Source organism: Cydia amplana, chromosome 13, assembly GCF_948474715.1.
Source record: "Cydia amplana chromosome 13, ilCydAmpl1.1, whole genome shotgun sequence".
Taxonomy (NCBI): domain Eukaryota; kingdom Metazoa; phylum Arthropoda; class Insecta; order Lepidoptera; family Tortricidae; genus Cydia; species Cydia amplana.
Genome location: NC_086081.1, coordinates 6348076 through 6367630, shown reverse-complemented (window position 1 = coordinate 6367630; position 19555 = coordinate 6348076). Strand labels below are relative to the sequence as shown.

At 39.8% G+C, this 19555-nt stretch overlaps 1 protein-coding gene across 10 annotated transcripts in view; it reads right to left on the bottom strand.

Moving 5' to 3' along the window:
* Positions 1-533: 533 nt before the first annotated feature.
* The window catches only part of LOC134653399 (protein sprint), a 271300-nt gene continuing 252278 nt past the window's right edge, over positions 534-19555 (bottom strand). For 5 of the 10 annotated variants that reach the window (XM_063508739.1, XM_063508736.1, XM_063508738.1 and 2 more), the window contains 19 exons: positions 18334-18518; positions 17439-17665; positions 16862-17088; positions 16410-16787; positions 15694-16245; positions 15319-15514; positions 14843-15237; positions 14458-14590; positions 13852-14004; positions 13578-13704; positions 12902-13013; positions 11952-12044; positions 11359-11455; positions 5802-5968; positions 5212-5316; positions 4311-4496; positions 3549-3680; positions 3287-3367; positions 2499-2778 (listed from right to left, as the gene is read on the bottom strand). In XM_063508739.1, coding sequence (XP_063364809.1) covers positions 2500-2778; positions 3287-3367; positions 3549-3680; positions 4311-4496; positions 5212-5316; positions 5802-5968; positions 11359-11455; positions 11952-12044; positions 12902-13013; positions 13578-13704; positions 13852-14004; positions 14458-14590; positions 14843-15237; positions 15319-15514; positions 15694-16245; positions 16410-16787; positions 16862-17088; positions 17439-17665; positions 18334-18518 — 3825 coding nt within the window. In that variant the 3' untranslated portion in view covers position 2499. Of the gene's footprint in view, positions 741-1302; positions 1511-2498; positions 2779-3286; positions 3368-3548; positions 3681-4310; positions 4497-5211; positions 5317-5801; positions 5969-11358; positions 11456-11951; positions 12045-12901; positions 13014-13577; positions 13705-13851; positions 14005-14457; positions 14591-14842; positions 15238-15318; positions 15515-15693; positions 16246-16409; positions 16788-16861; positions 17089-17438; positions 17666-18333; positions 18519-19555 lie in introns of those variants that run through there. The other 5 variants (XM_063508743.1, XM_063508740.1, XM_063508741.1 and 2 more) reach the window with 5 other exon arrangements.

The following is a 19555-nucleotide window of genomic DNA, read 5'->3' as shown; positions in this document are numbered from 1 at the left end:
TTGAGTAGCATTTAAAAAATACTGTCTAAACAAATTATGTACTTATGCATTAAGGTAAGCTTTAATGTTTCTAGCTGGGTAATATCGTTAGAAAATATCACTTTATCGCTAAGATGTTATAAATATAGATTATTTGTTATGTTATGAATGAGTATCCTGTAAACACGACATACTTATTGGTACTGAGAGTTTCGGGGTTCTATTTCACTTATCTATTGCACATATTAGTCCTAAGATCCTTTTCCTCGATTAAGAGATTATTTTGTCTTTCATCCAAGAGTTTAGATCAGAGTAATTACATAGGGTTTTCAGAATTTTCGAGTACGTACTAGTGTTGGCAGCATTGATTTAAATATGGTAACTCCAGCTGTATCGGTCATGGATTTGATGGATAGAGATAGAGAACTCTATTTAATAGTGGCAACACTAAGACTCACTTCACTCGCATGCTTCAGTAAAAGCGTTTGTTACTGTTCCGAAAACCATTTGCTCAAACTCTGAATTAAATCACTGGCTACGACGTTGCACAGGTCAACGTATATATCTGTCCTTGTCGCAGTTTATCCAAAACCAGCGGGTTAGACAGGGTTGGCTTGTTCGACCAGCTTAGGGGTAGGAAAGTAGCGCCTGTTGTGGCCACGCGATTTTGGCGTCTATTCTCTTGTAAGCTAGGATGAAGTTCTGTCCGTTCTTTTCGGCCATAACTTCTTGGGGGCAGTCGTTCTCGTTCAACATCGTTTCTGTAAAGGGAAAAATCTAATTATTTCTACTCCTGTAGGTATTTGTCATTTATAAATCTCGAGAAGAACTCGCTAAGCTAGGTTAAATTTTGGAATCTTTCGCTCGCTCGGGTATCAATATTAGCACGAGCGGTTAAACAGTACAATGAATAATGTATGGACACAGATTTGTTTGGCAGTTCATTAAGTCTCTTTGAGAGGACTGTATATTCGCTATTAAAATGAGGGTGTAATGTTGCAAGCAACCCGATAGTAGGCACTTGTTATTTAAGTATTTTCTCTTGCTTAAGCATTTGTTATGTACAATTAGTAGGTACCTACTATAAGTTTACACTTTTATTATTTTTCAATTGTACCTCGATACAATTTGTAAATTAGGAAACTATAGGTCTATAAAGGAATCAATTTGTAGCTATTAGCTAAGTTGCTCATATATTTATTAAGACTGTTTGTTCCTCAATAAATAAAAAAAAAAACAAATTTGCCCCCTTATAAAACTATTCCGGACTAAAGGCACTTTTAGAACATCGAGGGTAAGAAAGAGAGAACACTGGACACTCACCCTGCTCGTCGTGCAGCGCGAAGAGCGCGTAGTCCTGCGGGTTGGTGATGGCGGCGGCGTGCGCCAGCGCGCGGCACAGGTCCCGGGCGCGTGCGCCGGGCCGGCACGGCAGCGCCACGCGGCGGATGGAGCCGCGGCACTCGTCCGGCAGCGCCACGCGCACTACGCAGCACCCGCCCGAAGCGCTCTCCGAGGACCCTCGCCGCCACTACGACACATACGGAACTCAGTCAAAAAACCCGCCAAGTGCGAGTCGGACTCGCGCACGGAGGGTTCCGCACCATCTACAAAAAATAGAGCAAAACAAGCAAAAAAACGGTCACCCATTCAAGTACTGACCCCGCCCGACGTTGCTTAACTTCGGTCAAAAATCACGTTTGTTGTATGGGAGCCCCACTTAAATCTTTATTTTATTCTGTTTTTAGTATTTGTTGTTATAGCGGCAACAGAAATACATCATCTGTGAAAATTTCAACTGTCTAGGTATCACGGTTCGTGAGATACAGCCTGGTGACAGACGGACGGACGGACAGCGGAGTCTTAGTAATAGTTTTTACCCTTTGGGTACGGAACCCTAAAAAAGACACGATAGGGACCGTGATAGCATCGGAAGCGAGCAATCTTACGCGAATTCTCCCATCTGAAGGATAATCTTGGGCAAAATGAGGTAGATTCATTGTTCATAATGAGGTAGGTAGGATCTGTTCAACATTTATAATAACAGAGAATAGCGCCATACGACCCGGTACCATCTTGCTTCTCCGACCAACCATGCGGCAGGCATCAAACCAGCAAGCGAGCCGTCAGTGAAGTACCCTGCGTACAGATTTACCGTTCTAAAGCACCGGTGTTGCACTATCTGGGTCCGGTTCCGGTGTCAATCTTTTCAGCACGGCATCCTTCGTCTCCGGCCAACAATCCGGCCACGAGTTCAGCTTCTAGCTCAGCGCAAACAAGCCAACATTACAGCAAACTATCTTCCATTGTGATAGCTGCTAACTTGAGTATCAACAACAGATATAAAACCTACCGGTGTCGCGCTATCTGGACCAGGCTCCGGTGCCAATCTCTTCAGCACTGCCACAGCAGAAAACAGCGCAGTGAGGTAGTATCCCCCTTCCCCGGCCAACAACGCAGCAGGCAGGAGTCCAGCCATGAGTTCAGCTTCTAGCTCAGCGCAAACAAGCCAACAGCAAACTACCTTCCATTGTGATAGCTGCTAACTTGAGTATCAACAACAAAACCTACCGGTGTCGCGCTATCTGGACCAGGCTCCGGTGCCAATCTCTTCAGCACTGCCACAGCAGAAAACAGCGCAGTGAGGTAGTATCCCCCTTCCCCGGCCAACAACGCAGCAGGCAGGAGTCCAGCCATGAGTTCAGCTTCTAGCTCGGCGCAGACGAGTCGGCAACGAGCCACTGTCCACGCCAACACCGGAAGGAGATCGTCGGCCCCGAGCGCGCGCTCCCCACGAATCTGATAAATCAGATTAAAATTATTCTACCGTTGCATAATTTACAGAACTGGTTCATTTCAAGAAGTTTTAGCTTTGCCTCATAACATTCAACAAGACTGTTCAAGAAGGATGTTCGGAATGCGCATATTTCTGAGCCTATAACCGATGATTAAGTAGATTGAGTTTATGGATTAGTTTAACGCGATCAAACGTGGTTAATGCTGCTATTTACAAACCAGGCTACAAGTATCTTTATGGCACGGTATGATCTGATGCATTAAGCAGTTTTGGAAGCGTCAGGAACATTTTGGTCATGCATAGCATAATGTCATCTATGCGCAATATTTGCACGGTGGCGATGCAGTCAGTTAACTTTATTGGAGTAAACCAAGCGCGTTTAAAAGACTGGCATACCAAGTTTGAAGAAAAGATTCACGTTTGAGGGGCATACATTTGAAGGTGTTATAGGCGCCAATGACACAAGTTATACGGCTTTTATAAGCAATTTATAGGTTATCCCTAACTCACCCGTATCCCATAGGGGTGCATGAGTGTCTTTGCGCCGATCAGTCGCCCGGGCGCGGTGGCCGACCACGGTTGACTTTTCAGCTAGTTAAATATATCATAAGTTAATCGTGGAAAAGACGTCTAGTTAAAGACATCAGTTCATTCATAACTTGTTAACGCCTCAACTTTATTGTGCAACGGGTCTAACGGGTCCACTTTCAAGGTAGGCCAAAAGGTACATTAGATTAACAGGGAATGTAAAGAACATTGGGTTGATGCTTACCGCATTGAACATAACAGATATCGCAGCGAGAAGGTTTTCTAGTTTATCCAACGGAGAGTCCGCCTCTTGCATCTTGAGGAAGTGCTTCGAAATCACTGCCAAGACCGCTGAAGACGGGACTTTAGTGGATTCCTGGAAGTAAAACAAATTCTCATTTTATAAATTGAGGCGAAAGAGAAGATAGCGAGGCCGAAAGGCCTACAGACAGATAGCTTGGTTTAAAAATTTGAATACTAGTCATTAATGTGAAATTATGGAATTTACTACAACTGGCCCTTTCGCGGAACATGATGTTAAATTAAGCGAATTAAAAAACAACGAGAGTAAGCGCCGAGTTCGGCAAAATCTAAGGCCGAAATTCTGTGTAAAGCCAAAGACGAGGATCAAGAAAGCGTGCTGGTCACGCGAAATAACATCGAGTCCGTCGAGTTGAACCCAATGATATTATATAACCATAGATAGGTTATACTCATACTTGAGGAGCACAAAAAATACTTCCATATTTATTTCGGTGCCTACGAAGAAATGTGTTATTTTTAATTAATTCTCTCATTCCATCTAACTTTGTCACACTCGTTGTTAAACATAAGGTCGTCTCTTCCTCTTTCGGTGTGCGGGAGCTCGTTAGCACGTGCACACATCTTGCTTATCCAGCCGCGACTAAAGGCAACTTGTCTAATTTGTCACAAGGTAAGCGCTTCAATTTTGGAACGCCCGTGACCTATCTTGAGTTATAAATCATTGGTTGAACCTCCGTCCTACCTTAACGCCCAGCTGCAGCGGCGTGGCGTGCTGCGCGCGCTCGACGGCGGCGTGCAGGCGGCGCACGTCGGGCGCGTGCCACGCCGCCAGCAGCGTGTACAGGCGCGCGCGCAGCGGCCGCACCACCAGCCGGTGCATCACACCCTCTAATATGGCGTCCAGGTTCAGGAACTCCGTCGATTTCAACTGGAAAAGATTAAGATTAGTTATCATTTTCTTCAAAATATGAGTCGCGAAAGCATTGTGGGACGGCTGCAAGTCGAACATACCACCTGGATAATAAATAATAATAAATAAATCTTTATTGTTCAAAACATACATGCTACATAAATGAAGTTGGAGTCCTGGAGACTGCGTTAGTTTACACTGTGTTGCAGCCCCAGTGGTTGCCCGTATTACATAATCATTTGGAATTTGATAGAACAATCAGACTTAATTTGTAACATAAAAAGTAATGGCACAATAACTATAATTATATAATAATATATCTAGTTTAGGTGCAGACAATAATATAGCGGGAAAGGCTATTCAAAATCTTGCATGCATTTGTGTGTGTGTGTGTGCGTGCGCATGTGTGTGTGTGTGTGTGTGTGTGTGTGTGTGTATGTGTATGTGCGTGCGTGTGGATAAGTTCTAATTTTCTTTATCTTAACGAGTATGCAATGATTCTAGAACTTTCTTATCTCGCGAATTCCTTTTGACTTTTCTGTGCGAAAAGAACTCTTCTCTTTCCGCACAGAAAAATCAAAAGGAATTCACGTTAGTATGTATGGGGCCCAATACATTCCACGACTCTTCTCTTTCCGAACAGACTCTAAGATGTTTTTGTTGCCTAGTGTACTTAGTTAGGTTCATTTCCATTCTGACTAATAAATACCTACATACAATTTGGATTTATTACCTTGAGCCTCTCTTTTTCAACTTCTTTCTCAAACTCTCGCTCTCCGTGCTTCACAAGATAATTTTTCATTCCAGACATAAACTGCCTCATGTTGCGCATCATCACCTGAAAATAAAGCAAATAAAATGTGGTGGCGGTAGATTTATTTACTTTTCCAAGATAGGAAAAGAAATAAAAGTTGCTTCAAAGTTTAATAGCAAAAGCATAAATCACTAGATTAAATTAAATTTTCACCTCAGCAGCTCGAACAAGGGTACTTTGCTACTTAAAAACAGTGAGCAAAATCGCATTTTGCTCACTGATTTTAAGTAGCAAAGTACCCTTGTTCGAGCTGCTGAGGTGAAAATTTAATTGTTGGTATATCTTAAGAAAACATGAGTGAATAGAGGTAAGTGATGAAGAAGGAATACATTTTTCGGGTTCTCTAATATGTTCTCACTGCTGAGGTGAAAAATGTTGTGTACTACACGAGATCAAAGTTATTTACATCTCGTGCGCTTTTGAGTCCCTTACTACGCTCAAGATTCAAAATAAGCACTCGAAGAAATATCAAACTTTGATCTCTTGTTGTACAAATAACTATTTCTTACCTGCGGACAAGTCTCTTTAGAGTCAAGAGTGCATGCGATGAAATTGTCGACATTCTGCGCGAAGGTTGTGCTCTTGTCCTGCGCCAGGTGAAGAGCATAAGCGCGCAACGCTGCGCCCGCGCCGCGCGTTGAGCGACCACCTCGAAGTGCGCGCACGCGACCCGCAGCTGAAAAAAAAAGAAAATTGAAACACATGTATTTTTTCTTTAAGAGCTTCAAAATCTTCAAATGATATGTCATCGGGTGAGCTTCTTGCAGTCAAAACCGATAGTGCTTGACACCGACCTTTTGTAGATGGGTATAAGAACTAAACATAGCGAGTCAAGACATATGTTTGCCTGTGTATGACCTGATTTTGTATTGTTATAAAAAAAATTTAGATCCGTTTTAAAGGTCGCAATTACAATAATCTGCACGTAAGTAAATAAACATAGACAACGAAAGAAAATGTTTAATCATTAGTGACATTATATTACTAAACCTATTATTTGTATTAATAGTATCAATATTAATTGTGATAAGTATCCTATAATGGGAACGAAGATAATTTTTTTTTTGAAAATTTGCTATGCCACTTAGTTTTCTTAAACACGGTGTGGATACTAACGCAACGGCTACGTTATTTGGTTTTTGTTTAAAAGTTAAGCTTAAATGTGATAGTTTTTGAATGAATAAGTAGCGTAGGGACTGCTATAGTTATGAATTGGCCACTACATAGTAAGTAATTGGCCACTCTTAACAATCAGGCTTCCATTGGCTAGTTTCTTTCTGCTTTACTATGGATTAGCAATTTTAGTTAAATCGGGACGTAGTTAATCGTAATTAAACAACGTAAGAAGTTTTATTGTGGAATATCATAAGAATATTGACATAAGACATCATCATTGCGGGTTTTAATGTTATTACTTATTACAAACGCTTTGTAAAGTAATTAGCAACGATTTTGATACCTTGATAAGATAAGTAAACAACGTACGACAATAACGTTGAGCTTGTTAAGACTTAGAATAACAACACGTGGAGTCATAATCATACCTCAATATCATTACAGGATTATAAGATGTCATAACCATGTTTGACGAAAGTTAATATTGGTATAACCACTAAAGTTGCTCTTTCGTGCCGTAAGTTTATGTAAAAAAATATTTTTAGTTTAAAAGGAGTTACGCAACGCTAGGCAATGTTGGAAAAAATTGGTCTACCAATTTGACATTTTGAATCGGATATTATAATTAATTAAAATAGAATATTAGAATAGAATAGAATATCATTTATTCGTAAGAACAAATTAACGAGACAATACATCATATAAAATATAGGTACCTAACATAGCTTTTTGACTACATACATTTAGCTTTTGTTAAAATAGTTATGTACCTACCTACTCCCGTTAGAGAAAGAGTTAAAAATTTATTCAATTGCATTCATGCGTAGGAATGATATAATTTTAGTTATCTATCTTACTTCTAGACCCCGCAGTTTCGCATTATCCTTGATATAATTTAAATGTATGCCATCTGTTGAAGATGTAGGACGAAATGACTAATGAATATGATAACAGCTATTTCAATGCAATTATGCTTTAATTATTATTAATACTGCAAAATTTATTAAACAATTACAACGTATCATGTGCAGATGAGTAATGCCCGAATGGCAGACTTGGTTTATTAAAGTTAAATGGAGTGTTAAGTTTGTAGTTTATGATAAGTGTTTAGAAAATTGATTGAAACATAATTGGACAACCGGAAGACATATTCAAATAGGTGACATTTAAACAAAGATAATGTGACTTTAATTAGGTTTACATTAGATAATTATTTCACGTGAAGAAGTACGTTAACCTTTAGAGAAACGTGTAGGTAGATATTATATCTAATACGTATTTGTAAATGTAGATACGTTGAGACAATATTAGGTGTAAAACAGTAATAGAACATTCTAACAGATTTTACGCAGTGCAGCATAAGCAGTGATGTAATGGAGGAATGAGCAGTTATTTTTCAGAAATTATAGTTACCTACACAAATAAGCTTTAGTGCAGGTTGATGTCATCAACTCTTCATGTTCAGTCACACTATTTTTGGACTGCTTAGCACAAAACTTGCATTTAAATCTCCTACAGACGCCACAAAAGAATCTAATTACAGCTTTAAAGAAACGACGGAAAGGGTTCGCTCCTTTCATCTTCGTTTTTTGTTCCGACTTTTTGAGATCCTTGCAATGGCACTGCGGCGGTGTCGCAACTATAACTGCTCTTCGCATGTTAACATTTTTTTCAGCTAAAGATTTACATAGCTGCGTCAAAGCGCTGGACTTGGCCAAGCGGTGCTGGAACTTAGGCTCATGCAATTGTTCATAAGTAGCGAAAACCCAATCACTCTCAATAGCAAAGTCGTCTAACGAGTCGGTACGGAAGTTTCTGATCGTTGTCAAAGCCACCACTCCGTCACAACGCTCTGAAGCTCCAAGCGCTTCCGAAGCTACTGAACTCTGCGGCATAAAATTACTAAGTGCGTCAAGCTTCTGTTTACTGGAACTCGGTTTGTCAGTTGATCTTGCGGATTTTCCGCGGAATAATTTTTTTAGCCACTTCATGTCGATCGCGATATTTTCGCGCGCTAGCAAATAACGATAACTGCACACACGAGCGTCGTGTCGCCGCGAGTGAGAACTACTGAATGTATCTGGTTGTGAGTAAACCTACGGCACGCGTAGACCTTTACCCTTTATCCGTAATTAACGTACTTACACTGCAAATGTATAGTAAAGTTAAGCTTCCCGGCGCACATTTCGTTATCTGCCCGTATTTAATGACAGCTGCTGAACCATTGTTGTAATTGATTTTAATTTATTTATCGTTTAAAGTTTATCGGCTTGGCAGTCACACCCGTAGTAAGTGACATATTATAACTACCTAAATCTCGCACATGTGTGACCTAACAATGAAATGACGCCGTGTGATGTAATGTAGGTATGTATATCTTGAATTAAGGTTCAGTTGAGAAATTATTATTGCCTGATGTTAATTAAATACCACTTACATAAGCACAGTTTTAGAGCAAAATCGCTTCCCTTAGGTATACCTGCATTTCGTACTCCTAGGCTTCCGTATTGGTTTTATAGTGGTATGATGGAAAATTGCCTAGCGAGCAAATAAGTCAAGCCTTTGCATAAAGCTAAAACCTCGACGAGGGGCTTTGAAAAAAAAACTTAACTTGAGAACTAGAATGAATGTAGTGGCATTCGTCCTATAACTAGAGACCACAACGTATCATATGATTCGGCTCTACTAGAATAAGAATTGTTTATTGCCACATATTCAATCTTATGTAGGTACTTCACATAAGAAAAATAAAATATAATTAAATACAAGAGCTCAAACTAGAGACGCATTGGTCAAAAGAAGGGTTAGTAACTTTATTAACTGACGTTTAATAAAGAAATTAAAAAAACTCTACAAAATTTTAGTTCTAATATGAGCTTTCCGTTATCGAAAATTAGGAACATCGATGAAATTATTGTCCTAAATTTTGTTACAGATCAAAACTTCAGAGACGGTTTTAGGCGATATAATTGACGACTACAAATAAACTGCATCGAGTAGGTAACTAAAAATTGCATGTAACATTTGCATTTTCCACAACTTGTTCCCTTGGCATATTTCTGTCAATTATAGCTTATAGCGAAGAAGCTAATCCTTATTTACTTAACTGTTATTATCTCCGTTATAGTTTACACACTGTCAGTCTGAAGGTAACTGGGGCAAGTTTGTTTTAAAATAAATAAGGGACGGAGTCCTCGGTCCTTGGATTAATTTGCCCTTTCAGTTGTGAGAAAAAAAAAAAACATAGGTACTTATTGATAAAAGAGAACATCTAAATTGCCAGGAAAACTAACATGAAACCTATTACATATTTTTAACTTGGTTAAAAGTAAATTAGAGACATTGCAGTCAACACGAAAGCCAAAAAACGTTGCTGTTGCATTGCCAGAGTAATTAATTGAAGACGATACGTTTCGTAATTCCAGATAAACCTACCTACTTAAAGTCTATATTTTTATTCGGTAGACTGAAATGACAGTTCATAGTACGAGGGGTATTCAAAATATTCTCGGTATGAGAATGAAAACAAACAAGTACGAAAAGTTTGATATTTTTATTTTTCAATATACTCCCCCCCTATGTTCATACACTTAAAAGATCGATCAATTATTTTTTTTAATCCCTCGTAAAAATATTTTTTATCTTTCGTGTAAAAATGCTCCTCCACTGCCGCCTTCAATGCTTCATCGTCAGAAAATTTATTTCCAGGCAGATCCTTTTTAAGATTGGGGAGCAAAAAGAAGTCGCTGGGGGCTAAGTCCGGACTATACGGTGGGTGAGTAACAGTTTTAAACCCACGTTCAACAATAGCTGCCTTGGCAATATGAGCAGTATGGACGGGGGCGTTGTCATGCAGAAGCAGAATACCTTTGGTTAACTTTCCTCGCCTCTTTTCTTTAATTACATCCTTTAATTGACGTAGAATGTTAGCGTAGTACTGTCCTGTGATATTTACACCTTTTTCTTTATAATCGATTAGTAATACTCCTTCACAATCCCAAAATATCGTGGCCATGACCTTGCCAGCTGAAGGGATGACCTTCAACTTCTTGGGATGAGCTGAACCCTTAATGTGCCACTGCATGGACTCTTGTTTACTCTCTGGGTCATAATGATGAACCCAGGTTTCATCTCCAGTAACTATTCTTTGCAGCACCTCATCAGGATTTTCACCGCACAGGTCAATAAAATCGGAACAACAAGCTACACGCATGTCTTTTTGAAGCCGAGTCAGCATTCGCGGAACCCATCTTGCACTTACTTTTGACATATTAAGATGGTCATGTATAATATCATGTACGGTACCAATAGAGAGATTGGTTACTTGTGCTATAGATTTTACCTTCACTCGACCATCTTCCAATATAAGTTTTTCCACTTTATCAATATTTTCTTGTGAAGTAGCTACTACAGGCCGGCCAGGTCTAGGGTCATCTTCAATACTCTCCCTTCCGCGTTTAAACTCGCTTGACCACTTTTGAATGGTAGATAAAGAAGGAGCAGACTCACGGTAAACACAATCCATTTCCTCTTTTATGGTTTTTTGATTTTTACCCTGTTTTGTCAAGAATTTTATCACGCATCGATGTTCTAATTTAGTTAACATTGTCAATTCGCACAGGATGTTCATGTTTGTTCAGCAATTGCAGAAAAACAAAAGACTATCTCGGTTCGAATTATACTTTTTTTTAATGTCAATGAATAAACCTTAGCGGCCAGTAACGAAAGAAATTTTAGAAGAGGTCGTAAGATATCAATACCGAGAATATTTTGAACGCCCCTCGTATGAACATAAAATGTCATTTCATACTATGAAATGTCATTTTAGTCTACCGAATAAAAAAATAGACTTTAGTAACTACTACTTAATTACTTACTAGAAAAAAAATCCTTACTCGAATCGGCTTGTTCCTAATGTAACTTGCGTAAGTATAATTCGTAAGGCCTTACCTAATAGGGGATCTAATCGATCCCTAAAGCTCTTGGCCCGCGTCGCCTCCAAAGGCGCTCGTCTCGGGATAGGGGATTCCCATTCGCAAGGCTCGTCCTGTAATAAAACATACAGGTTTTAGGATCTTAGGTGGAGACTGACTTGTAACAATACATGGGAGCTATTCATAAATTACGTCATTTCTATTTGGGGGGAGGGGGGGTCTGGACATCGGATGATGGTAGCATATATGACGTAGGAGGAAACGGGGTCATTCGAACCATGATTTTTGGATGATTTTGGGGGGGGGTCAAAAACGTCAAAAATATATGACGTAATTTATGAACAGCCCCATGTCGGCGTTACAACTCGAGCATTACCTACAAGAGTAAGCGCTGTCAATTTTTTTGCGAATCTCTTTTGAGGGTTTCATCAGTACCTACACGCGAACATTTCATTTGAGATATGAAGCATGTCATACAAAATTATTCGTTTAAATTTGAACTTTAAATGTCAATAGAGTTGAATATTATAACTGCCTTATATGGCTTTGTATGCGCTAGAGGCAGCAGGGTGCCCACAACTAGCATTCAACGCTTTGAACGAAACTTACCATATCAAGGGATTGAGGTCCGTTGCAGGGCAAAAGTCCATCCCATTGTGCGCTATCCCAAGGCTCTGAGAAAACTGTGCCGTCATCGCTTGCCTGAAAGAAAAGAGGAAAAAAGAATGATGTGCTGTTAAAAAAAAGTACCAAAAGTTACCGTTTCTGCCATTTCATTATTGTAAAGAAAACAAATACCAGAGAGGAGCTTTTGTTCCCGGGAATGTAGTATTGTTATCAAAGCCAACCATTTTTACTGTCCCTTACCATAGAGAAATATAATAAGACAAGAGTGCTCACTCCATACATCAGTTTTGGTATCAAAAAGACTTAATTTCAGTGTCAGTCTTATGTTGTCGAGCATAAGACTTTCCGGTCGGTGCTACAATCTATTGTCAAGTAGCAGTAGGTACTGATAGTTCCGCTACTCGATGCTAGATGTAGACACTGAAATTAATAGTCTTTTTGGTACCAAAACTGATGTATGGAGTGAGCACTCATGTCTTATTATATTTATCTATGGTAAGGGACAGTAATCTATGTATTTTTAGGGTTCCGTACCCAAAGGGTAAAAACGGGACCCTATTACTAAGACTCCGCTGTCCGTCCGTCCGTCCGTCCGTCCGTCCGTCCGTCCGTCTGTCACCAGGCTGTATCTCACGAACCGTGATAGCTAGACAGTTGAAATTTTCACAGATGATGTATTTCTGTTGCCGCTATAACAACAAATACTAAAAACAGAATAAAATAAAGATTTAAGTGGGGCTCCCATACAACAAACGTGATTTTTGACCGAAGTTAAGCAACGTCGGGCGGGGTCAGTACTTGGATGGGTGACCGTTTTTTTGGTTGTTTTGCTCTATATTTTGTTGATGGTGCGGAACCCTCCGTGCGCGAGTCCGACTCGCACTTGGCCGGTTTTTTTTCTCTATGCCCTTACTATAATATTACGAGTGTACCTGTTCGGATAACGGTCTGAGATCATGTACATTGTCATAGCAGGAGGCGCGCGGCGGAGCGCGCTCCTCGGGCAACGCCACTGGTTCCGAGTTCAGGTGCAGCTCTGGAAACCTGGATAAAACAACCACCATTAAATTAAGATCATCTTAGCGTTGCCCTGACTCTTTCGCCACAGAAAAAGGACCAGTCTGGCAACTTATCAATCACAATCATTGACGCCATCATTCGTTTTTATGAAAGCATGTGAATCTTCCAACCCAGAGGGAAAATTACTGAGATCGATTCGGTTTCTTAACAGTGATTTCCGCCACCGAAAGGCGAAAGGTATACGTAAATATCAAGTGATATTTGACTGTACATAAGTTTCAGGAAATGTTTCCTGGATTAAAAAGGTTACTGGGCTCCTTTTCTTTTTTTGTAAAGGACAATGCCAATGCAATTATAGTCAATATCAATCAGATCGATTGGCACCATTCCTTAAAATTGGCTCAGAAGTTCCGACGCTACGGAGGAACACACCCTTGCAGTTAGTCGGGCAAAACTGGTTTATCATTTTTTTATCAAGTTCTATAAATAATGCTATTTCATTAACAGGAAACCAGCAGTGTGCCATTTTTCACGATTTGAAGTTTGTGACGTCATAGTGCAGAAATCTCATTTCATAGCAAACCTTACCTTTGAGCAACAACCTGATGCACCGTCAAGTGCTGCGCCCCGTCGTCCACTCCGCTCAACCTCGTCTCCTGCTCGGCCAGCGATGGAAACGTTCCGCTTTCGCTGTTCGAACCCTCGTCGTTTTTATCTGCAAACGAGAGAGAAGCCAATTAATACACAGTCTAAACGTCCGTACCTACAACACCGCTGCCGATAGTTGTAGATGGTGCAAATTATATTCATATTTTATTTAAGGTACTCTGTAGGGAGAGCTATATAACTTTAGGTGACTCACTAATGAATTCCCAGCTGGCGTCTACAGTCCATGTATCAGTTTTGCCCGAAGGCGGCTTGTTGGCGACGCGAGGCGGCTGCACTGGTTTAATCTTCGGCTTACTCCGTAGAGATACCAGATTGTCCACCGACGTTGAAGTATTTGGGGATGAAGCTGGAATGGATATTGATTTCTATTCAATTCTGTTAACGCTTAACCTTTTTGACGCCAATGACCGATATATCCACACCGTAGGTTCAACGCCAAAGACTGATTAATTGGTCACAGACCACAGAGCAACATAGACCAACGTGCATATGCATATAAAGTTCAATTTCAGTTTTGACACTTCGGTGACGTGGCGTCAGCGTGACAGCTTTTGTGTTTGACACGGCGTCGAAAAGGTTAATTTTGGAAAAGCATTAGGACAAATAGTCCTGTATTTTTACGTGATAAAACAAGAAACCCATGATCATCTTGGTACTAAAGTGGTATTAACCTCTCGTGACCCGAAACGACGAATAAATTTTTCACTGACGGCCAGCAGATAGAACAAAAACCGCAAAATATTGAATAAATCAAATAACCAGACTGTTATGAACAATGAGTAGTGGGATTATTACTTACGTGATAATTCCTCTATGCTATGCATATCACGAAGCGGGTAGTATGGGTGGTTGTGAGGTGGCTCCGAGTACCGCTGCGATAAACTGACGCCAACTCGAAGGAGTTTACGACGTTGTACCTGTGGTAACGCTGCCTGAAAATAAAAAATGATTTTAGAATTGTTCTATTAGAATTGCACATAAAGCAGAAAACTAAACCATACAGGATACCAGCGTCGTAATAAGACTAATAAGAGTATTACTCACAATAATATACCACTAATGTTCAACTTCAAACTATGTAGAGTTCGTTTCTGATGGGGGGTATGGTCGACAGGGACTGATTGGAAAATCCCTCATTTGTTTCTTATACTATAATCATTAAATTGCCTTTTGGGAGAACTTACTTCTTTTAGAGTATCCACAGGATCTGCGTAGAATGGACTCCCAGCATTATCTTTATCAGAGTCATCGCCATTCATTTGTTTAACGCAATCATCTTCTAATTTCACCGTTTCCATGCTTTCAGTATTGTGATTCCCTGAATTTTTGAATGTGGCTTCGATTTCTTCAGTCAATTTCTTATTCATGTTCATAGAAATGCTAAGTTTATCTGGCCTCTTTGGTATTATATCTCCTTTGCTGTTGGTTGTCGCAATCAGCTCATTTGAACCGTTGAAACTGTTTTTAAGTGACGTTTCAGACAGTTTTCGTTTTTCACTTAAGTTTTCGGTTGAATTGAGTATATGTATATTCTCCTTTTCGAGAATAGATTGTGTACTTTTTGCCGCGTTTAATTTTGCTGAAAAGGCAAAAAAATTCAATTAGAAAAATTCGATGAATGACAATGTGTTACGGTAACGGGAACATTTAATATACTTACGTAATGTGTCTGGGAGGAGATCAGGTCTTTTGCTCTTCATTAGTCCATTGTGTACGTTATTGTCGCTCTCTGATTTCAAAGGTTTGAAAGAAGAACAATTATTGCTTTCCGGTCCCCAAATATCTTCATAATCAGATACTTTATCCATCAACGAACTTCGATAATAGACGCCTGGTGATTCCAAGATATCAGATTCCTGCGAAATATTTTTTGTTAAATTTTTTGCCTATACACAAAAATTTACTAAAACAGCAAAAAGGTAAAAGATATCCAAATTCAGGCTTCCTTTGATATGTAACGTGCGGTTAGTTATGACCATTCAAAAGTAATTGCTATCCCAAACACACATGAGTACATATTGGTTTACCGTCCTACCTGATAATGCCTGGATTCCTTTCGCAGGGAGTGCTTACTCCTCCTGGATCGACCAGACGGCGTAGTTGACGTAGTATTAGAGTTCGGGGACAACACTTTATCTCTCTCTTTCCCGTTCATTGGTGAGACCATAGACTGATTTGACGTCGGGGAAAACACATGCTTATTCGTTAAAGGAGAACTTCTCGAAACAGGTGAGAAAATCTCACTTTTATTCGTTTGACTTAAAGGTGAAAACACACCACTTTTGGAAGAAATAGTATCGTTAGATACTGGGGAATTTATTTGACTTGTAGGAGAGAAAATACCACTGGTAACTGAATTGGTACCATTAGGTGAAACTAACTGATTAGGTGAAAAACTGTTGTTAGATTTAGTCAAACTATTGCCGAGCGGGTCGGCGGAATCGGAAGTATTTGTTTGAGATTGCGGTTCTAACGGCGATCCAGGTTCAGTGTTCTGCTCAATCATTTGTCGTTTTAAACTGCCGTGCAAATTAGCTGCCATGGTACTGATGCACTCCCCCTCTGGCGACATGCGGTGCATCAAGTTCTATACGGGACAAATATAGGGTTCCTTTTAGTAAATACATTTTAACACCATAAATTACAATCAACTATTGATGAGGTTAGGATTGGTTATTTTCAAGCCAGGTAACATGAAAGCATGCATTTCGAAAACGTACACACAAAAATCACGCCGTTTAGAAGTCTCACCTGTTCGTTGCATTCGTCATAGGCTTTTGCATCGTCCATAATGGTGAACACATCCGTCGTACTGTTATTGTTGATAGCGTTAGACGCAAGCGTTAGTTGTAGCCGGTCACTCCGAATGCTTTCGTTTATTTGGTGATTGTGGATCTGAGTGTTATTGACGCTAAACGTGACTGTTGTCGTGACTGTTATGTTTCCGTTTGATGCTTTGTTAATGGGGTTGAAAGCGGAAATCTCGTTCTTGGGTGACAGGGATTTTGGGAAAGGAGGTTTAGCCCATCGAGGAGGCGGCGGTGGAGGAGTGGTCTTAGCACTGCCTAGCTGCGTGGGTGAATGTTGCGTGTTGGTGGTAGGGAATGTATGAGGTTGTGTTATATGAGCCTGAAAAACAGGTAACGCATTAATAATGTAGTCAAATACAAGCGGCTGTTAATTCTTAAAAGAGATATACTTACGGTACTAGACATGAGGCTTAAAGTATTAGGTGGGGTCGGCCTGGGAGCACGAATGAATGCTCCATTGGGTTTCGCTGGTGGTGACGGGGCTTGTCTGCCCTTAAATGTGCTGAGGTTCTGGTTTTGACTCGGAGGGGAACCTGATGCATCTATTGATGACATCTTAAGCACGACATTTTGGTCTTTCTCTGGACTGAGTATCTGTTCTCTTGAGCTTGTTCCTATACCTGGAAACATTAAAAATACATATTCTAGATAAGTATTCTGCTACCCGATTCAAAACTGTTTATTTCTTTATTAGGGTCTTCTTATGTTTGTGTTATCACCCTAGCAGACTAAAGCCATGTTCATCCTAGTCCAAGGTATTTTTGGAATAAGTTAATTTTCCTCACACTGTAATCTTTCGTTTTATCTTTTTACCAATAGAAGTCTTATTGAGCTTCCTGTGGGACTAAGTTAAAGTGTAAGATTGTCCCGTAGTATTTCATCATGGGCGCATGGGCGTAGTATGTCATCGGTTTGTATCAATTGATAGTTCTCTGTAGACAGATAAATCTATGAATTTTTCATTACTTACTAGCATTAAAACTGCTTAGACTAGATCCCGTGTCAGAAGGCGTCACAGCCATAGGCACGACGCCGTTTGACTGACTGGGAGAGAGCAGATTCTGCGGGTTGTTCTTTGGGTTAGCCATGGGATAGCCCCAGAACTCTTGGCCCAACAAGGCCAGGGAGCTGAGCTGGTGTCTGCTCTTCGCTTCGCGGAGGGGCCGTGGTAATTGGAGCTGGACTGGTAGTTCATCGCTGGAAATAGAAAAACAGCCTTTTGTCACTCTGCGCATAAGCTGCAAGGAAGTAAACTAAATATCTGAACTAAATTACAGAAGTATCGGTAAACCAGTAAGGTTTGTCTCAATACTACATTCCGCAGTACACATTAATTATTTATCTATTGTTGATATTTTTAAAGGTGTCAATCGTATCTAATTCTAACGAGGATCAAATATATATATGGGATCAACTGCAGTAAAGTAATACAAAAGTCAGGAATAAGACCAAATAACAGACAAAGTATAGGTACCTATACCTTTTAGGTAATCTCATTTTGGAGAAAAATCTTGGATAAGTAATTGTGTAAAATGTGGGTGGGTAAGTTTAATACCTAATGACTTTTAATATATTCCGGTAAGTATGAAAAACATCCGTATCCTACAACACCTTTCTACCAGTGCAGTACCTATTATTTATTTATTTAATCGTATGGCTACAAACTGGTCGCTTCATAATTAATTGCTTATTGAATAGGTACTATAGTTTAATATCTAGTCTAGTTTCTTCACCCATTGGGCTGCGTTCACATTGTACCTATTATTGTAAAGACTTGATATTATCATCTTTGAAAATTCGCGGTGATAAAATAAATACCACCGAAAAACAAAACTCAAAAGTACAAAATCAAACACAAATCTTACCAGCACTGAGAATAATGCGCAATCAACTCCGGGATGTTATCGAATCGGTTGTGCGAGGTCTCGAGGCCTATGCGACCCCCAGAGGCCTGTATCAAGTAGTGTTCGATATACGGCCCCTTGTCCGCCGGCAACCGAACACTGATCGCCATCGTGTCGGGCTGACTCGACTGCCGAACCACGAAGTTCTGGAACATTACAAATAAAATGATAAAATAGGGTAAGGTATTGGCGACACTATTCTTCTAACCTAACCTAACCTTACATATTTCAAGACAGAGGTGCTGATTTTCCAATAAAAATTGTGCCAAACGACCGGAACTTTTCGGTGCCGGTCGACTCGTTTCCCCTACTCGTAGGACTTTAGGGGAAAATGGGAAGCACAAAGTATTTTTTTTTTGATAAAGCAGCGTGAGACTTTTTGCACGTGTTTTGAATTCTTTAAAAGTTAAAGTAAAAACGCCGCTTTTTTTTTCGTTTTATGTGATAAGGGCTAGACCGATTACTTCCCAAGTTATTTATGTTGATTAATGTGTCATCACATCCATCATCCATATCATCAACATGTACATGTTAGGTATGTACTTCATAATTTTTTCAGTCATGTTTGCTGTGTAAATGGAATAATTGAAAGAATTTAATGACCACCAATTTTAGTTATGTTAAAGGTACCTACCTACCTACCTAGCTACCTATTGGTAGCTTAAAAGTTAATATTAATATAAGATATTGTCATAAAAACATAAAGAAAAATCGGAATTTTATATTTGTTATGATGTCACTAAGTCAAAATAAGATAATCGACATCATTCTGTAATAGACCTTATGTCTTTGGAATAAGGTGCAATGGTTTAAGTGCGCTGTAACTGGTGGCCTATTTACGCCCGCTAGTCATGAGTCTTGGTGGCCCAGTGGCGTGCAAGCTTGACTTGTAAGTTGGAGGACCGAGGATCGATTCTCGGAACGTGTAACTTTTTGTATGTTTAGTTTGTGTGTTTGAATATAATAGAATAATATTTGCGGTCATGTCGAGAAAAATTGTAACCGACACTTGAAATTGGAATAGCAAGTCATGTAGACATGTATTCTACACTGGTGCTGTGATTTAAGATTGCAAAAAGGAATTTATGGAAATAATTTGAAATTTAAATCTGGACAATCCTACCAGTGGATGTAACATTAATTTTGTTGTTTTGTGAGTGTTAAATCATCTACACCAAAGGGG